Below are 21,169 nucleotides of genomic sequence, written 5' to 3'. Positions count from 1 at the left end.
AAATGTTGCACCAAGTCTTTCTTCTGGGACTTCTGAAGAAAGAAATGTGTTAATAAGATTTCAATAGAACATATAAGTAAAGGTGTTATTAATATATATATGAGGCTCAAACAAAAAGCATTTTGTGCTCTTCATTCTAAGCGGTGGAAGGTCATCTCAGGGTGGCAGGGTACCAAAATGAAGCACCAATATCTGTGATTTAAGTTGGTACAGTATATGTTGGATGTGCTGGTACCAGTACCATGATGGTACTGGGTTTCTATTTTGGCACTTAATCACAATTTTGATTTAATTGCAATATGGCCTACTGCAATTTTCAAATCACAGATGCTGCAATATATTTTTCACCTAAAATGTGTGTGAAAATACCAGTTTAATAAAACTGTTTTGCATTTGCAATATGAGTCAAAAAATTTGATATTTTTTCCAAATCATTTAGCCCTAGTTGTGGTGATGATTGCTTACATGCCTGGAAATAAAACAACTTAGACATTTTCTAATGTGACTGAGTAGATAAAAATATGTCATTCATATAGATTCTGCTATCATCTAATTTACTCCTAATGTATAGTCCTGGCCCACAGGAGAGAACAGTTTATGTTGAATCTATCTAATATTGTGTTGGTTATAATATAAAATATTTTTCCTGCTTGTGTTTGTTGAAAAATACATAAAATGAGAAACTTAGAAAAAACAATTGCATTTAAAATCACATCGCAAAGCTATATTTTGGGGGCTTTTCATGCCTCTATTCATAGAGGAGGACAGTGGACAGAGTCGGAAACAGGGATGAGAGAGTAGAGCAGTGACATGCGGGAAAGCAGCCACAGGCCGGATTTGAACATGGGCACGACGCATGTGCTGGACCTTAAGTGCGCCAATTTTTGAAGAAAAAAATATCACAATGAGATTATTTTCTCAAATTGTTCAGCCTTAGTCTGAACTAGATAAAGATCAAATATCTGCAAAAATATCTGACAGTCTAATTCGTTCGGATTTTTAAATGCAAGGCAATGCTACATACCTACAAAAGATGCAATTTGAGGACATTTGTTTACACTTATTCTGAAATTATCAGGATCCTTCTTTCCACAATTTTTGTACTTTTTTAAAATTAAAGATGAATAGATCACCAGCACTTGTGAAAAAACAGCAGAATAATCCATAAAAAAATCATCAGTTTCAGCCCTGTTTATTACATTTAACATGCAACGGGTTATATACACACACCCTTCCCACACAGCCACACATAGTCTCCTAATGTGACCCTGAGCCTGACCCCCAAGAGTCCCATAGATGACATCATCCAGCTGCACTGTTTCTTCCACTGATCTCATCAGGGTGAGACAGAGAGAGTGTATTTTTGTGAGGAGAAGGAGTGTTGTTTGGGGGTGGAACAGCTCAGTCATGCCTCTCAACACCTCATACCACAACAAGGGCCCCTTTTCAGAAGACTGGGCCCTCAGATCTATACCTCAGCTCATAAAAGCCCCTCAGGCTTCAGCTGACCCGCCTCCAAACCCTGGAATTCCCCTGTGACACTTTGCCTCTGGTATTTAGGGCTTTCCTTAACAGCACAGCCATCCATCCTCTCGCAGAAAAGCATCCAAAAACAGAAGTGACATAAAACTCGAGCTTGGAAAACAGAGTCTGCTGGGACACTGCGCTCTCTGAAGTCTGTGCGATATATATTTAAAGTTAAAGCAAACACAGTGTTGCCACTGTCTCTCTTAGACGCTGTGACACTAAGACATGGAGACAGAGATAATAACAATAAGATCATATCTAAAAGAGAGGAAAGATCATTTCTTTCTGTCCTTGATGGAAGCAGAATGGACCCTCAGATGGTTGGACGGCAGCTCTCCAAATGCTGACAGAGTTAATTCCGCCTGCCAAACACACACACACACACACACACACACACACACACACACCTACACACACACAAGTGAGGCATGCTCACAGCAAATCAGTGGCCAAAGATCCTTCATTGTGCAGTGATTCAATTAGACACTTTGGCTTCTACTTAAACAGGCATCAAACACACAAACAAAGCACCAAAAGATGCAATCTGTAGGGTCACAAAGAAGCTACTGCAACCACTTAGGTTGACTTTACATTAGGGAATAGACTGATTTAATGGTGGTATTTGTTTCCAGCCTTTGTGATTTCCACCTACTCTCTGTTGCAGCACCCTTTATTTGCCTGTAACACTGCTGTTGGAGAGATCAGAGATCAGAAAAAGTGAGATAAACATACAGAAATAGCAAGAATGCATCTGTGCACACTTTAAACTCCCACACACACAGTACATACACCTCATCAAAGACACAGAAATCAATAAAATCAAACCATAAACTTGCACAGAATCATGCTCCCTGCATGAAGAGAAACTTTAACCATATGGGCAAGCACAAAAGTATCATCTACAGGCTCAATTAAACACATCACCAAACAGTCTTTTTTATCACAATGTGTGTTTGTACACATTTTTCAAAGACAACATCTGATTAAACAGCCTGCACCGCCAGCTGCGTCTCCACAATGCGCTCAGATGTTCTTCATTATGCCTTTTTACAAAGGAGTGCAACATTTTTTAATATCACCACTTGAAAACGGAGGCTGGTGAGCTGTTGACTCGATAAGTCAAACATGGCGTCAAATCCAATCTGTGCTGATTTGAATAAAGCCTGCAAACTCAATTTAAAAAAGCTTAAGTGGCTGCAATATCCTCTAAAAAAAAGCTCCTTTTTAAAGTGTCTTTGAGCATACAAGCAGGAAGAGTGAGGGATTACAGAGAGGTGATGAGGAAGGTGAGATAAAAGAAGGTGGAAATAAGGGCCTAAAGCTAAGAGAAGACAGGGGCAGCAGAGTGAAATTATCTAAAAGATTCAGGCAGAGATACTGCAATGAGGAAGGTGAGCGATTAAAAAGGGGGGAAAAAAAGGAACAAGCTGAGGAGCTGCCGAGGAGCCAGGTGGATGTTCCAATAACAGCACCTCCTGCTTTGGCTCAGTGTTTTCTCCCTCCTGGCTCCTGCCTGCTGTTTTTCAAAGGAAGCTGGCTCAGCCCGCCGTATCCAACTGGTTCCTGCTCACACAGAGCGCCTATTCAGGCCGGTGCTGCTCCTCCTGACCGCTGCATGGGCGAGGGCCGGGGTGGGACCTGCAGCTCAGGGGGGGAATAAGGCTCTGCGGTCCAGCCCAGGGGGTCGGGAAGTGTTGGGAAAAGAAGTGGGGAAGGGGGAGCGGTACGGTTTTAGATTAGAAGCTGGAAGGAAGAGAGGAGGGAGATGGCTGAAGCCGTGATGTGTCATTCCAAGAAGGAAAGGAGGGTTTGCTATGGAGCGATGTGAGATACAAAGCCTCCTTTCTCAGCTACCTAACACACACCATGCCTGCTTTGGCATCCAGCACTGGAAGAACTGGAGCTATCCATGCTGCAGACGCCAAAACACGTGTACAAACACACAAAACACACACAGCAAGCATGCAAACTTAAGCCAATGTACATAAAATTTACAAGTGAATAAAGCTGAATATTTCCATTTAGGCTTCCGCACTTCTTCTGAAGACTCTTCCATTTAAATGCAAAAAGCCTTCTCCAAAAGCCCACATTAACCAAGAAATCCAGGCTGATAAAACTAACGTCCTTCATTAAACCAAAGCTCTCCGCTCTGATTATAAGGCTTACAGTATGATTAGGCTTATTACTCTTCACAAATATTTACTCAAACACACAGTCAGAAGCACACACAGCTGAGCTCAGCAGGGAGCGAGGTACGCTGAGGTTCTCCGCTGCGGAGGAATGTGTTTTGGCTCAGACGTGAGTGTGTATTCTGTATCACAGGAGAGAGCGAGCGCTGTTAGCTTTAGCACACCTTTCACTGGAGCAAGCAGGTCTGCAGGGCTACCTAAACAAGCTCCCAGCTGAACTAACACACGCAGACGCTCTCCGACACAATCTAACAAAGATTTGAGCACATTCAAACCGCTGACTGCTGAAGGATGAATTGATGCTGATTGAGGCATTAAATTGAAGAATGAATACAAGAGTGATAAGTGTAAAAAAAATCTAATTTATAAGAGTTTCCTGGCCAAAGGAGAACACTTACATTCTGCACAGTCACAGACATAAAAAGAGAGCAATTACAAAGATCAACCAATTATAGGTCACAGAGCAGAAAGCATCTACAACCTGATACCCAAAGAGACCACATTTCCTGCAGACTGACTTCAATCTTGATGATTACAGCTTGCAGCTCACAAAAATCCTAAAAAAAGTCAAATTTGCAAAGCATTACTGAGCCCTCAGTCTCTCTCTCTCTCTGGTTCAGTACACACAACTGCAATCATGGGGAAGACTGCTGACCTGACTCTTGTCCAGAGGACAATCAATAACACCCTTTAGAATAATTGTAAGCCACAGAAGGTCATTGCTGAAAGGGCAGGCTGTCCTCTGCGGCTGTATGAAAGCAGATTCATGGAAAGTTGACTGAAAGAGAAAAGAGTGATGAGAAAAGGAGCACAAGCAACAGGGATCAGCTCAGCTTGCAGAGGATTGACAAACAAAGCAGGTTTAAGAACCTACAGGAACTTCACAAGGCTGAGACTGGAGTCAGTGGATCAAGAGCCACCATGCAGTAGGGTCCAGGAAATGGGTGTCATGTTCCCAGTGTCTAGTCACTCCTGAAAAGTCAAGAGACCTGGAATCTAATGTGCCTGAAGTCCAGTGTTTTCAGTTTCCACAGTCAGTGATGGTTTGGGGTGTTGTTGATCTACTGTGCTTTATCAAGGCCAGAGTCAACACTGTCAGCAGTCTACCAGGAGATTTTAGACCACTCTATGCTACTCAACAATACAGACGAACTGGAGGCTGCTATCAGAGCAACCTGGGCTTCATAACAACCCAGCAGTGCCACGGACTGATCGCCTCCATGCCAGGTCGCATAGATGCAGTGATTTGTTTAAAAGAAGCTCCAATTGAGTACTGAGTGCATAAATGAGCATCGTTTTTCAGAAAGTTAACATTTCTGTATTATAAATCCTTTTGTTGACTGTTTTGTGACATTCTAATATTTTCTAGATTGTGGATTTTAGATTATTGTGAGCTGTAATCATCAAGATTAAAACAGAAAAAGTCTTGGAATATTTCACTTTGTATGAGACAAATCTAGAATATATGGACCTTTCACTTCTTGAATTTAATCACAGGAAAAAATGAATTTTTTCACAATATCATAATTTTTTGACATGCACCTGTATTTTGGGAATATCAGCCCCCTTGAACTTTCCCACGTTTTTTTTTACATTAAAAATACTCAAAAAAAAAACAAAGGGAAAGTTCAGACATTGCAATTACTCTTAAACACAATCAATATAGCTTTAGGGATGTTGGAGTGTTAATAGGAATGTGAGTAAAAAAAGTAAATATATACAAGAAATAAGCAATAAGAACAACTAGTGCAGAGAATTTAAAAATAAACAAATGCAATACTTACAAAAGTAGAGTCAGGCACAGTGTAGCACACTGCTACTGAACAAAATTGCAGGGTTTAATGTAAAAAATACTGGGCTTTAAATATTGAACTGACAGAACATTGCAGCAGGGAGCTATGGCATTTTATAGTTATTGACAAATGAAAGTTCTGATATCTTGTTCATGTTTTGTTGTAAACCTAAAACTGCAGTGTGAGTTTTATGCATGTAGCATCTGCTTTTTTTCTTTTTAACTGATTTTGCCTAAGTAAAAAAAATCATGGTTAAAAAAGGAGGAAAAGTCCAAGCAGGGTGAATATTTTTCAGGGTACTGTAATTGTAATACACATAACATGAAAATGTGGATGAAACATTGCTAACAAGGTGAAATACAACTACAAACCCCAGTCAGAGCAGACCAGAAAATAACATGCTCTGTTTGACTGTCTCAGGATAAATGAGACTACCCTCTGCTCTTACTATAAATTTACCATCGAGGTTTGAAGTCATCAGCGCAGTCAGACTCCACAAGCACATACTGGTTCACTGTCCCAGAGTGGGCAGGGATTAACTGCAGTCAATTTAGCCTTTGCCCTGCAGGACCTCCTACATTTAGAAACACAAGGTCTGTGGGGGCTAAATATCTGTTACCAAGGAGGATAATCACAGTGATTAATATACAGGAGGGAGATGGTCAAATAGACACAGTGACTGTCTGAAGAAAAGTGATGGCGAAGATGTGACAAACTGATCCAGAAGAAATGAATGAACACTTTCAGTTAAAAATATTAATAACTCGTGATTAATCCACCTTGATCAAACAGTTACAGCAGCCCGACCAGTGATCACATATCAGATTATAGAGACTCCAGTAAGTAAGTGGATATTTCAGGCATGCCGGTGGCGTCCACAACTATCCACACGACTATCTGAGGCATGATCGGAGCTAAGTTTAGGGTTTGGGAGCGTGTGAGAGGTCAAACACGAGTCCAGCTAGAAACTCCCAAGTGACCCCTACAGAGCTCAAGCAGGGTCTGCGTCTGAGCTTCTATGGCTAAAACATTTAAGGGTCATTGTGTCTGCATGCTTATTTAAGGGCCTCTAAGTAACTTTTAGTAAATAATATGAAAGCTATTATATATAAATGTAATTATGTGCTTTATATCCTCAGGGACGGATTAACATTTTATACTATTAGATACCATGTGTTTTTAAATGATGGATTCTTCTTTTTTTCTAGGGAAGTATCATGAGACAGGTGCATAGGAGAAAACTAAATCCATTAATAAACTGCAGGTAAATGCCTTTACACTGCAAATTGCACAAATAAAGTCATGCAAATGAGTTTGCTTGCTGCTCAATCACAGGGCTGATATGGCCAATTTAGAGCCACTAATTAACCTAACGAGCATGTCTTTGGTGGTGGGAGGCAGCCAGAGGACCCACGCATGCAAGGGGGAGCATGCACACTCTGCACAGAAAGGTCCTTAGTGACCTTTAAACATTGGTTCCCTGGGTGTGAAACCCTATCAGCCCATTACTTAATTGGCTGAGCCAATGGGGAGAGCTTGCAGTACAGCCAAGCCTAATTGTAGCTATCACCTCCTCAAATGACACTGATTGGTCCTGTAATATTTCAGACTGTAGCTCTGCTAGATGGATCTGCCTGATGACAGACATGGAATCTGGCCAATCCATCAGCTTTAGAAGGTTAAATGTTTATGTGGTAATGCCTTAAAAACATTAACTGCAGCTTGACCCAGAAACAGAATCTCAGATGATACATCTCTAGTTTTATCAGCAGTAGCCAGAGCTGCAGTGGCCAAATTTTCCCAGAGCTGCAATTTTTCTGCAGAACACGTCAACACTGGCCCGGTGAGGTCATCACAAAATACACAATCGCACACAGAGAAAGGATTGCAATTTCTCCAACAATGACTGACATACAATGCTACATTCTGAGAAGAAATGCTGCAAACCTCCTTCACAAATGTCCACTTTTACCACAGCAGAGTAACAATAGACAGATTCAGGACCAGTCTTGTCTAAAGTTAGACCACAGGGAAAGTGTCCATCTACGGCCCTGGGGCGATCAGAGGGGAGAAAGAGGGGAAAGGGCAGGAGAAGTGATAAAAGGTTTAGAAGAACAAAAAGAAGAAGAATAAAAAGAAAGGGCTCCAAAAAAAAAAATCAGTTCATCTGACTCTAGTGACAGGAAATGGTGCGCATGTGTCCATAAACAGCAGTGGGTTCAGTGACATCATGTTTGTCAATCCTGGTGGGAAACTGTAATTACATGAGACCATTTCCTGTTTCCCATCCGCCACTTCACTTCCTGTGCTCTTGGGGCAAAAATTCTTTTCCCCTTGCATGGTGCGGTGTCTTACGGGACTCACATGAGAGGAGGGAAACATGGAAGAAGACAGTGCATTTAAGAGCGGAATGCACTCATTCCTATTATAATGGACTTGTTAAAACCTGAAGAGCAGAAATGTTATTTCCTACTGAGCTTGAAAATAGCACAATGGCTGCTCTCTCTCTCCTCCTGACACAGCAATTATACACGCCTGAGGAATGTGTGAGCCTCGGGACATGCGTGGTCTCTTATTTTTTATTTTATTTTCAAATCGAGACATTTTCTGTGATAATAGTGAAGAAAAAGAATGTTCTTACGTGAATTCTATAAACGTACTTACAGTATTCTTGAGGGGGCCTTATATAAAAATGACGCTGCAGGTATAAAGAAAAGGAGCAAAGGGTTTACAGTGTAATAACTGCAAGTCGTCCCAACAGGGCTTTGAGAAAACACCCTCGGGAGAAACTCATCCATAGCTGGCTGAAATTACAGTTGCACTGTGGGCTGTGCAGCTCAGCAACATACAAAGAATCCCTGTCTCATAAACCCACCCAGGCAGGGCAGACAGGGGGGAGGAAGGGGAGAGAGCATGTGAGCAAACAAGTGAGTATTTACCAGCAAAAATACTTGCAAGTCAAAGACAAGGGCAACAAGCTGATATTCTTGCAGAGTAATGCCTCTCTGCAGACAACCTTGACCTCTGAACCATCTCAAAGGGGTAAAAGGAGCTTCCCATTGGCTCATCATCTTGCGATCATGCAATCCTTCAAATGGTTTGAGGAATAAACTGGAAAGGAGAGGACAAAAATGCACAAAGATGCTGAGACAGAAAGTCCCTAGCTGTTATCAGCATTCCGCTATAATGCCCTAGATTCAATATTCAGACAAAGTGCCATTTTCCAGTCCATGCCCAAGCTGTAAACAAGTCTCTACATCAAAGGAAGCTCTGTGACAGGAACTAATACGCTGATTGGTGCTTGTTTAAATAGTTGGGACCTCATGATAGCTGGTGTGTCAGCCACAGGCACCAAAAAAGCCACATGAAAATCATTTACACATTGTGCCCTTTAAGACAACTGGCGCTGGAGCCAAAAGAGACATCCAAAGAACATCCAAAAAAATATACACAATGCATTGCACATGTTGAAGTTGGCAGGAGTGTGGGTTGTTTCGCAGTGGCATTTATCTTATTTGATAGAGAGCCAGGCACCTGGCACACTTTGCAGCACTTGGCACAGGTAGATAAACAAAGAAACACCTCACACATGAGCACTATGCCAGACTGCTGGCAGGTATGACACCCAAGCGAGTGATATCACCTCACTGACACCCCTGATGTCACACAGCTCAGGGCCTTTTGGATTGGATTTGACATAGTGAGAAAGAACGAGTCTGCTCTTTACACCTCTGAACAGCTGCAGCACAGACAGCCTCAATCTTTTTGGATTGAAAATAGAGCATATTAAAGTTTTCTTTTGAAATTCTTGTACCATTTCCAACAACGATGTGTCTAATCTTCCCTTGAACTTCTGCAAGAGTGCAAGAGACACATTTTTCTTCTTATGACCTGGGAAAGTTAGGAGGTTTGCAAAAAGGTGGCTCCTAGTCATAATCAACCTTTGTGGTGTTGCATTTCTTTGGGACACAATCCTCGCCTACACAAACACGCACTCTCATTGGGGATTATGAGGCCCATATGTGCAGCTGTGGACTGTGTTTGAACCCACAGTTGGAAGAGGAGACTCGGGGAGTGAAAGATGTATGGCACGCAGTGTTGTTTTCTGTTTGCTGTCAGTGAGAGCTTTGCCATCTGCAAATGGGGAGACCACACCAGCGTCAGCTCCACTTGTTTGTCACATAGAAAGATTCTTCATGCAGCCTCTGTGTAAACTTAACAACATGCTGAGGCACAGCTGCAGACACAAACAGTGAACACAGTGAGGCACAAGGGTCTGGGACAGGGTTTCAGTTAGTTATGCTGCTTGTTTTCAGGGTGGATAGCCTATCAGTCAAGAAAAATCGAGTCTGAGACATGATCCCACACATGCAGAATTTCTTCCCTTATAACACACCGCATAACTTACGTTGTGTAAAAACAGAACACAAACGCATGGAGAGGCTCAGACGTAAGATCAGTTGAACATTCAGTAAACTTTTACCTGCAGGCTGAGTGCAATCTGTCGGATGTACATCATATTCAGATCCTCCAGTATCCACAGCTTTTCCTCCATGTTTGCAAGTGTATCAACTGGCATCCTTTACGCAGATATCCACAAAGTGCCTGCTTTTAAAAGTTAATGATCCGAATCAGAGTGCTACCCAGCAGGTACCGGGGAGAGAAAGTTCATTTTAAAGCGTTACGACGCTTAGGATCAGTGCGTAAAACAGCGCGTAAAAGTTATCCAAAACGAGACGAGTCACTCCGAGAAAGCAGTCAGGAGTAGTGTGGTTGACAGCATCGGCTGCACTGTAGTAACCCTGTCCGTAAAAAAAAAAATCCCCCAGCCCGTTCACGGCGCGTATTCTTCTTCTCCACTTTCTCTCCGGGCAACAAAGATCCTCTCAAACACCCACAGTCAACACCCAGCGGTAGCGTAGGAAGAATGGAGCCTTTTAAAATGCACTTCTTCTCTTTGTGTCCCCGTGTCCCAGCTGTGAATGCCGTCTGTCCTCTGTGTGACAAGAGACCTCTCCACAAAAGGGCATCGCCTCTGCGGGAGTGATCGACACAACTAGACCACTGTGTGCGCCCTGACGCGCCCCAAAGCGGCGCTACGTTAACCCCTCAGACGCGTCTCTGGCGATGGTGATGAACTTATAAAAGAAAGAGGAGAAAAAACGAGGGGGAAGCTTACTGTAGGAGCCCCCACGCCCTTTAAAACAAATAGAAAATACCACTGAACCACACAGGCGGAGCAGGGTGGGGAGCTTTGTTCTTTTTTTTTTACAGGCTGATAATAAATGAAGAAATTAGAAGCTGGCAGCCGGCGCACGTCGGGAGAGAAAACGAACACCCAGAGATGACTTCTGACACCAAGATGAGTCAGAAACTCATGGGTGGCAATCCCACTCTAGATTTGTATCATTATTTTTCCAAATAAAAGACCCTTGTACGATTAAAGATTGTTCAGAGTTATCTTCAGTCTGATCAAATCAAAAGCGCACGCTTTCAGGCTGTGATGAAGCTTAGTAGGTTACAAGGTCACAACATTTGGCAAATTCAGATACATATTTCATAACGCAGATCCCCAGTGTTACAGATCCTTTCAATGTTTTATTGCCTGTCCCTTCAATTATTAATAAAAGTCTATCCTGAAAAATTTTACCTCATCCACCAAAAATATCAGCTCCAAATGACGCGTAAACTTCCTCCCAATGTTAGAAAATTATTTCAGGGTAATTTTTTTCCCTTCTAAGAGGCAGAACTATTTAAAACCAACTCTCGGGGCAAAGAAATGATCCTTTGGCGCACAGTTCTACTCTCTTCCCAAAACAAGAAAATCCCAAAGTTTATCCCGCGTGACTTTCATACATAAACTAACGTCTCCTCTTCTGGTCTGTGGGAAAATTGTGAATCCCACAGACGGACAAACTCCTCAAAAGTTACACAACAGGCAGAGACTCAAACGTATCTTGTCCTCCTCTCCAGCGCGTCACTCCTGGACCTCATGCAGCTGTGTGCGCGTGCGCAACCGTGCACGAGAAAGAAAGTCAAGGCAGAGCACGTGTGTTTTGTGTCTGTATCATTCATTGTGAGTCATGGTTGAGACCATGCTGCGCAGACCACAAGCCCACCCCTCATTTTGAAAGCGGCGTCACATTGCGCACTGCTCAGTCAGGCACATTAATTAAAGCACACAAACATTGTTGTGGTATTCAACTACACCCACGAGAGGGGTTTCAGGGGGTCACTGACTGATTTCAAGAGCTTACACCCCCCTTTGAAGTAAAGAAGAAAATACTAGGATGATTTTGATGTATTCCATTCTGACATGACTTTTGAAACCCTTCCCTCTCCACACAAATAATCCAGATGGCTCTCCATCACTTCAGCACGTCCTCTAAACTCCTTCACTCAAGCAAACAGTGAAAACAAAGGAGCTGTAAAAAAAAAAAAGAAAAAAAAAAGCTCTTTCACCTCTGGAGGAGAGCAGCCAGGGGTGCCAGTGGCACAGCCGCCTGGGTCATTTCCCCAAGAAAAGCCTCCACCCTTAAGAGTTTAAATCAGCAAGCTAATCCGTCGCAGACATCAACATGCACACAGCCACAGAGAAGAGATTTATTGTTCTGGAGGTGGAAAGAGAAATAGCTGAGGTGAATGCAAGGAGGGAGAGGTCTCACAAAAACATTCAACAACTCTTGAGTAAGTGTGCGTGTGCATGGTTTTGGTTCATAATTCACCGCATGAAGTCAGAGTTAGTCAATCCTATCTGAAAGTTGATGCTGCACTGTAACAAAAATCTCCTTAAAATACAGCTCAAACAACTTAAAGCTCCTGAGAGGAACTTTAGGTTTGTGTTGACTTTGGCGCCCCCTGTGTTCAAAATTTTGTTTTAACATTCAAGTGCATCACCCACTGAAAATCCTAGTTGTGGAGAGCATAAAAAAGCCAGTGTTTCCAATTCCTGACACCTACCCTGCAGCAGGCTGTTTCAGCCATTAGAGATAACTGTACAGTAAAGAAATACAATTAATCATTAAGCTGATAGTCTTGTTTGCTTTTTTATGTCATAAAAAGTCACCAACATGAATTTCTCTCTGTTCCATAACCATTTAAGAACTCCTCATATGAGCTTTAAATACAATCACACTGATTCAGAAGTACAGAAGTGTGCAGAACTTTTAGGCACGTTTAGGCCAGAAATTGAGGCTGAAGTAAGGCATAGATATAAGAGGAAGCTGCCAGAGGGCATCATCAGGCTGGTCCCTGTCATACTCTGGGTGGCCTTGCATATTAAAGGGGTATGATTAAACGATCCATTGAAATGATAGAAAAGTCCACACCTTTAGGGTGGAGTAAGAGGTGGATGTGGCAAGTAAGCATGGCTGAGGGCCATAGTTCCCAAATTAGGGTCTGGGCACCCCAAGTTGGGGGCACCAAAGATCTCAGGGAGGGTGTAGAGCCCTGTCTGTTCTGACATTGCCATAGTTAGATGAGCATATATTTAAAAAAAAAATAAAAAAAAAATCATGATTTGAACAATGATGTACAACAGCGTATAAGGGCCGCCCTAATAATTACAAAAAATAGAGTACCTGTTAATTCTTGAGAAAAAAAGTCAAAATTTACATAAAAGAAATATTTTTTGAGAATATGAAGTCATGTAAGTACAAAAAAACAAAACTCAGACTTTCTGAGTCAAAAAAGTTGTAAATTTAAGAGTAAAAAAATGATACATTTCTGAGGTTGAAAATTCTTATAATTTGACTTTGTAAACTAAAAAAACCAAACCAAAACAAAAAAAGCAGTTTTTTAAAGCCGTAAATTTACACCATTGTAAAGTAAAAAATTATGAAAAACCAAACTGAAAGAGTTGTTGGATAACCCCAGTTTACAAATGTGTCTCTTCTAAGTCCAGGTGATAAAGATAATGTGATAATTCTGAGCTAAAGTCACAACGCCCTTATTAATCAGTCCTAGTAAAAAGTATAATTGGATTACGCTCTCAACTGCAGGACTTGTGCAGGAAAACAACTTAATCTGGTCTGATTTTCTCCAACAGATCATCATTTTTCAACTTAAGAATCTGAAGAATTCTAAGTTTTGGTTATGTAAATGGAAATTTATGACTTTTAAATTTAAAAAGTTGTTTTTTTCTCACAAGTTGCCTACCTTTAAACTTGAGAATTTCTAGTTTGTTTGTTTCTTTAACTAACAGATCCTCTTTATTTTTTTTATATTGGTACACAGTCATAATATTTTATACTTGGATCTTTTGGCTAGAACAAGTGTATTCAAGCCCCAATGATTGAAATCAATGTTTGATTTTTCGAAGTGGGTCCTAGGAAACTTTGCTTTTCTTTAATTTGAAAAGAGGAGGGCATCGTCCAGCCAGGCAGTAGCCTCTGGTTGTGCTGTGGATGTCTGGGTGTCCCAAGGGCCCAAAAACCACTGGAGATCTCCGCTCGTATTACCAGAAGGGAAAAGGCCCAAACAAAAGAGTTGCTGTCGAGCTTGACCTTCCCATCTCGCCCCCCCGCCCCGGGTTGTGACACATTGGGCCCTGTGATGAATCCTTAGCACCCTACATGCCTAAAACATGTGCACATTACTGTACCTCCTTTAAAGCACTCTTTATGACCTTGAAAAGCAAATGAGACAATCAGGAACAAGGTTAAGGGGGTTAGGAGCGAGACAGGGTAACAGACCTCTTCCATTTTCTTTTACAATCCCCACAGGAAAAATGTACATCAAAAGTAGGATTCTATGGTAGTTTCAGTACTTGAGGCCATCCAAAGAGGGGCTCCAAAATCAACAAAACCAAAAGTTCCTCACAGGAGATTTAATAAAATTATTTTCTCACAGCTGTTTTCTCCTTTTGTAGATGTGATCTTTAAAGAATGAACAACAAACTTGACAACATTTCAGTATTTGATGTCCTTTAATCCATTTAGTTCCTCTTTTGTCTCTGTAATACCTCAGCGGTGGTTTCATGCTGCAGGTAAATCTCCCTACAATACCACACAAAAACTGACACCTTATGACAAAGCCCTGAGGCTGAACAGAAACAGACAGAAAACAGCTATTATCTCAATGACAGGGCATGCTGGCAGGCGGGCAGGCGACCAGCTCAAACACAGAGCATCACTGATCCTTGGCCAGGAGCCACAGAGGTAATCTCAGGTGTTCAGAGAGTAGAGGGGTCTCACAGCCTCTAAGCCTGACTGGGATTTCATTGTGTTAAATGATGATTCAGCTACTGATGGGACAATGCATTAGCAGCTTGTGGCTGAAGAATGGGCCTCTCTTTAGCAGTGATGTGATAATTGGCTGCCATGAGGGAAGAGTAGATTACACCTGAATCTCTCCCTGGTACCTTAGTGCTAACTCTGAGGTATGATGTAAATAGGGAACATAACACCAACGTAAATCACTTGTTGCATGAACAGAATCTAGACAGAGAATCTGGACATTTTAAACACACACATTGTTTTACTGTTGTGTAATAAGTTCTGAATGGGTTGTATTGCTTTCAGGACAATGGCCGGTATGTTTTCTTGTTTTTGAAGGGATGTGTGGAAAATATGGAGGACTTCCTGTCACTACACCTTATCAGCTGGAGGAAACATGCTGGAGTCAGAGATGAGGGGTCTGTGGTGAAGTATGAGGCTGCAAAGTGAGGATGGAACAGGCTAACAATTCTGATTCTGATGAGAGGAAGACCAGCTTTTTGGTTCCAAGATAAAGAGACACTGTAAACAAGTCCAAAACTCAAGAAAGGAGCCAAAATGTACTCGTTATCATAGCAAAACAGAGAAAAAAAGGATATGGGTGTTTGTCCACACCACGTTTGCGACAATTCTGTTTTTCCAGTGAATAATTTACCACCCACTGAAAGCAGCCCTGCAACTCCCTCCCTCCTAATACCAGGATTTCATCAACACCATCTCCTCAGATATCGCCTCAGATAGCAACAAAACATTTAAACTTGTCAAGTGTGGAGTGCATACCAAGGGTTAAAACCTGCTTTTACTTGACACATAGAGAGGCATCAGATCATCGCAGACAAACAGCAGAGGGCCCCCGGCCAGCCGAGCCCAAAACCACAACAAAGAACCCTGACTGTCATCTAGACCCAATCTGAAAACTGAACCCCACCCACAGGACTCCCAATCACCCACTGAGGCCTCCGCAAACAGACTCAAACCAACACTTATACAGAAATACACACCAGGGGATAAACAGAAGTAAACAAAAACTCTGTGAACCATGTCAACATAACAAACACGACACACACAACAAGCATCTCCGAATGTGAGACAAAGCAGCTAATCACTGCCTGATTACTACCTGATGAAACAATCATCCTCCCTGTTGTTTCACACAAATGGTGAAGGCTAAATTATTACACAAGCCCCTCTCATATTTTACATATTTATGTGGTTGACTGCATAGACATAAAATCCCCATACTCTGATTTATAGTCATTAACTGGATATGATGTTTGCCAATATGGCCAATATGTATTATCCACAACTTCTTAAATGTGAGAATTTGCCACTTATGCCTTTAAAAAATGATATGTTTCGGGGTTTTAAGTCAAAATTTTGTACCCTAGAGCAGTAGTTTTCAATCCTTTTTTGCCCAAGGCACACCAGAGATCAAGTCAAGATTTCAAGACACACCACAACTATATCTTTATAACTAGCCTCTCATATGTTACAGTACATTGGGCATTAAGTGTTGGTTCAGGCAGGCCATGGAGTCAAGTGCTGCCATTTAATTGAGAACAGCTGATCTAACTGACCTAAAGTCCTCGTCAGCTGACGGCAAGCTGATGCACTCTAGGTATACCACTTGCAGATCCTACTCATACTGCCATACAGTATCTAAAGTTTGTCTACTTTTGCTGCTCCCTCTGCAAGCAGCTTTTTACAACCCTCCTCCACCCCAGCTCCTCCTTTATTCTACCTCTGACTTCATCAGTGCCATTCTGTTGTCATTTATGCCTGTTCTGCTCTGTTTTTTGCGGTTTCTCTCCCTGCCCCAGGCTTTCCTTGTAGGCACAAGAAAAAGCAGGAATGTGTGGTGTCCTGTTTGATGCTTTCCATGTAGACAGTCATATGAATGCCAGCAATGAGTGCAAATGTAGAAATGCTAATAAAGAAAAACTATTTATAACCACACATCATTTGTGTTTTCTTGACAAAGGGGTCCTGACTAAACTTGAGTTTTTTATAGTTATAGTAAGTACTCATGCTTGTACAAATTCCTATGGCACACCAAGACTTGGCTCACCACACCATTTGAGAACCACTGTTCACTGAGAATTGTTATGAGCATTTTTCACAACTAGGCTTAGCACAAAATGTAAGGAAATTTGTGTTTGGTACATTATTTCTTTGTTGTAAGAATGCGTCTTGGCAACGCATCTTATACCATTGAAAAGCCTGTTTATTTCCCCTTTAAATCGTGCCACATTTGTAAGGAACACAAGCTTGTGGGGAGAGCAGCGGAGCTGAGTATGTGGGTTGCGCCACTGAAGCGCCAGTGTCCTCTCCACACTTTGACCCTACGATCCAACTGCCGTTGACGGAATCTGGACTCATCACTGAACATAACATTCCTCCTTATGTTCAGGTTCCAGTGCACATGTTGACAACACCAGTGCAATTGGACCTGATGGTGAAGGGCAGTCATGGCAGGCCTCCTGGCAGCCTTATGAGACCAGAGATTGGCTGTGTGCAGTCTGTTGCAGATTGTCTGGGTAGAGAGCCAACAGCCTGCAAACCTTGACTGCAAATCTGTAGAAGGCAGCCTACAGTTGCTGACGGGGTGAGGAAACATCCTCTTGGGTGTCATCTTCTTTGGATACCCACTTTGAAGCCTGTCTCTGACATCCCCGTTATATGGAACTAGGCTTTTATAAACAGGCTTTCCAGTGGTATAAGATTTATTGCCAAGAAGCATTGTTACATAATCTACCAAACACAAATTTCCTTATTTTTTGTGTTAAGTTTATTAGACCTTTTATAGACTCAACAATAATCAATTTATGTTCTGGATGTTCTGGGTGATCAATTAACAAGGGGAATAACAGTCCCTTAAATTTTCCTCACATGTGGAAATTAAGTTGACAAAGACCCTAAATTTAGTCCCAAATGATATAATGATGGTGCAGGGTTACAAAAATACAAAGTATGGTTAAAATATCAACAGACATATAACCCAGCAACAGTTCAAAGTCTGTCACCAGAACAGTCAGCCTGGACAGATCTGAATATCACAGGACTTTAAAGATATGGCTGTGTTCTGGCAGCCACATCTGCTTGGCGTGACGACAGCACAGCGTGACGAGCTGTGAAACCAGACGTATCAGAAGAGAAATCCCCCTCTGGAGGTCACCACTTCTCTGTTATAGAGCGTGAAAAACCTGCACTGACAGCCACATAGTCATAACTCTGACACAGAGACACAGTAATGACATTGTAAATCCCAGCCAGCGTCTACCTTGTTATTAGGTGTGTCAGTGACTGATCTTTATTCTGCTTTAAGATTAGATACAGACGCTGTTATGATGAGGCATTCTGTAAAGAACATTTTGCTCCAGATGCATGAACCATACATGAGTAATGCTGGAAATGATGCCGGGGCATGCACGCACAAATCATGCAGCTGGTGTTCTACTACTACTGGAAATTAAAGAACAGGAACTATGTGTCACAGTTCATGGACCGGCTTAGAATAGCTGGAGAAGTAGCCTCACTTATCAACAGTGATAACTAGGGGTGTCTGCGATATCTCCCAACACAATTAAACATTCTCAAGCACTCTTCAGCTATGAAATCAGCAGAGTGTTGGCAACATTTATGCACCATGCAACTTTGCAGACGTTGACCCCTCTTGTATGTAGTCTTCAGCTTTGTGACTGTTGTTCCTAAATGCTAATGTCACTTACAGTCAGTCACTTAAAAGTCAGTTACGGTATAACTGTTGTTGTTTAGTTGGACGGTTGACCCACTGAGTTGAAAGTGAGTACGGGTCAAGAATCTTGGCCCACTGCTGAGGGTTGGCTTGTCACTGTAAGACAACTTGTCCTCTACTGACAAATAATTCAAATAATTGGAGATGATGTCTAGATAGCCCCTAACTTTCTGATGTGAACTAACTGCAAGCTAGCGCTAGCTAACCTTCTGCCACCAATGAGGCTCAGCCCACAAAAACATGTAATAATGACTTACAAAATGGTCTACATGGCCTGATGTTTAAGCTAACAAGGTGCTAGCTTATTTAACATGCACTGGACTAGAAATACTGCAAAGAGGATGAGTGTTTGTATGGTGCAAGCAGCATCAGGTCAGTATGCTGGGTGTATTATTTGATTATATAGGAGGCAGTGCTCAGGTATGAGGTTTGGGATACAGCCTTTGAAGTCTTTCCTCAGATAAATAAAAATGGCACTTTTAATTAAGAAACATAAAGAATTTTTATACATTAGAAATTAAACAACTTAAAGTTGAAGTACTTGTCCATTATATCTTACATCTTTGTCTTTGTATGCAGGAACACAGTGAAACTTTGTTCACCTATTCAGCAGCATGACAAATATGGTCAAAAATAAGTGAGCATAAACCTTTGTAGATTTTTTCAAATATACAGTCATGTGAATATGTTTTAGGTTCTAAGGATTCATCATGGGGCAGGATATGCCACAAAATGGGGGCATTGGTAGGTCAGAGTCACGCATGACAGCTGAGCCACATGTGTGTCGCTCAGCAGCCAAGGTCAAGCTTGATGGCATCTCTTTTGTCCGGGCCTTTTCACCCATGGTATTACACCCGGAAACGGCAGGCGGTTTTCCAGCCCTTTGGACATCTTCAGCATGACCAGGGGCTTTCGGCTACCTGCCTGGATGGTACCCTAGCCCAGGGGTTCTCAAACCTTTCAGCCCGCAACCCCATTTATATAGGTGCCAGAGACCTTGGACCCCCACTGTACCTGAAGGTGGCTAAAGCATAATTGAACACAGAAATGCAAATTCAAGAATAGGGATGTGCAGACTTACATTTGAAGGATTTTTTTAAACATTACTTTGATTTTAGCATAAAGCTTACCAAATGACCATTGTTTTATTTTACATTTAACTAATTTTATGCATATATTTTTGTAGAAATATTAGAAGGCATCTTGCAACCCCTCTCAGTGTCTCACAACCAGTGCCCTAGGCTGTGCTAACTTGCTACATTCACCCCTTACTCGATCCTAAAGGTGTCCCCTTTGTTGTTTTTTCCAAAAAAATATTTTTACATGATCCTGCATGATATGGTGCCCTCAGGTGGAAATAGTTGCCAATCTGAGCCCTAGTTTAGCCTTAAGTTTTGTTCCAACCATGCCTAAAAGCTGCTTAGTACTGTATCTGAAGCTATGAACACAAAGAGAAATAAGGAAAAAGGACATTTTGCATTTTATTGTCAGATAATTGAAATAAAACAATCACATTGTAAATTAACTCCTCATGTCTATATGAAAATCATTAAACTTGGAAAAGTCATAACAAGACTGTATTGTAAACCAAGCTTCATGATGCATATTTTGGAAGTTTAATACATCATTATATACCTTAAGCTAACAGTCCTGTAGCACCTGGTTTCAAAGGGAACTTTGTTTTTATATTTACCTCCTAGCTTTGAAAGGAAACAAGCCTTAGGTACTGACTCAGACACACAAACTAGAGAGACCCATTGCTCTGGCAGCTTCCCAGAATCATTGCTGACTCTCAGGATGGCTACCTCAGCCGGTCACAGGAGACCGCAGCATCTCATCACTCTGAAGAGCGGAGCAGAAACTTACTCGTTAGGCAATTCATCTCCATTGATTTTTGCCCTCAGGGGTGCAGGCTGTGCAATATCAGAAGAAGATGTGTGTGGATTTAAGAGGAAGAGTAAGGAGAAGCAATTCATTCTGTATTTAAAAATGTTAAATCACTGTGAATGTCAGTATGGCGTGTATAAGGTGAAGGTCAAAGCTGTTACAGAGAGGTGAAGAAGAGGAGGGAAAGGTGCATGTTTGATGAGCTGCTGCAGGGTGTGAAGTGGAGCAATGGCTCCCTCTGCATGCCAGAAATGGCAATGCAACAAGATGTGCAACACATTTATCCTGTAAGGGTAGGGGCCATTTAAATCATAAAAAACTATTTTTAAATGTGTGTTCATTCATTTTCTTTTTATCTTTGCTGTTTTACCTCCACAGAGTTAAACTGGACACAACCCAGACACATGACTAAGAGATAAAGAGAAAGACAGAGACAAAGACAGACACAACAAAGCTCATTGTTCCATGTAGTAAAAGCCAAAACATGATTTTTTATTCACAATGAGGTCACTTCTTCCAAAGCATACTAAATGTTTTTGTAGAGCTCCAAACAAGAAGCTGCTCTCTGCCGTAAAAATACTCCTAACATTAAAAACAGAAGTTGCAAATGTAAACATCTGCAGAGGCAATATAAGAACCCAAACATCTGCAGGGGGGTCGTAGCTCAAACTGACAGGCTTAACATCTTTAAATGTTACTGATTCCTGCTCAGCTCACAGAGAGAAAGAAAGCTCTCTAATGAGAACTGACTGAACAAAATATCCAACATGATGTCAATGTGAGCAAATCAGCCTGCTCATTGAT

General features: G+C 41.7%; 1 protein-coding gene across 3 annotated transcripts in view; it reads right to left on the bottom strand.

Annotated features, from left to right (window-relative positions):
- Positions 1 to 21,169, bottom strand: part of rtkn (rhotekin) — a 98,357-nt gene that overhangs the window by 50,810 nt on the left and 26,378 nt on the right. The window contains exon 1 of one of the 3 annotated variants that reach the window (XM_041787499.1): positions 9,993 to 10,746. The exons of the other annotated variants lie outside the window; for them this stretch is intronic. Coding sequence (XP_041643433.1) covers positions 9,993 to 10,088 — 96 coding nt within the window. The 5' untranslated portion in view covers positions 10,089 to 10,746. Of the gene's footprint in view, positions 1 to 9,992; positions 10,747 to 21,169 lie in introns of those variants that run through there. 3 annotated transcript variants of the gene reach the window in all.

The sequence above is a fragment of the Cheilinus undulatus genome, linkage group 5 (assembly GCF_018320785.1).
Source record: "Cheilinus undulatus linkage group 5, ASM1832078v1, whole genome shotgun sequence".
NCBI classification, from domain to species: Eukaryota; Metazoa; Chordata; class Actinopteri; order Labriformes; family Labridae; genus Cheilinus; species Cheilinus undulatus.
The sequence above is the reverse complement of the archived record's forward strand: the minus strand, read 5'-3'. Positions and strand labels throughout refer to the sequence as shown.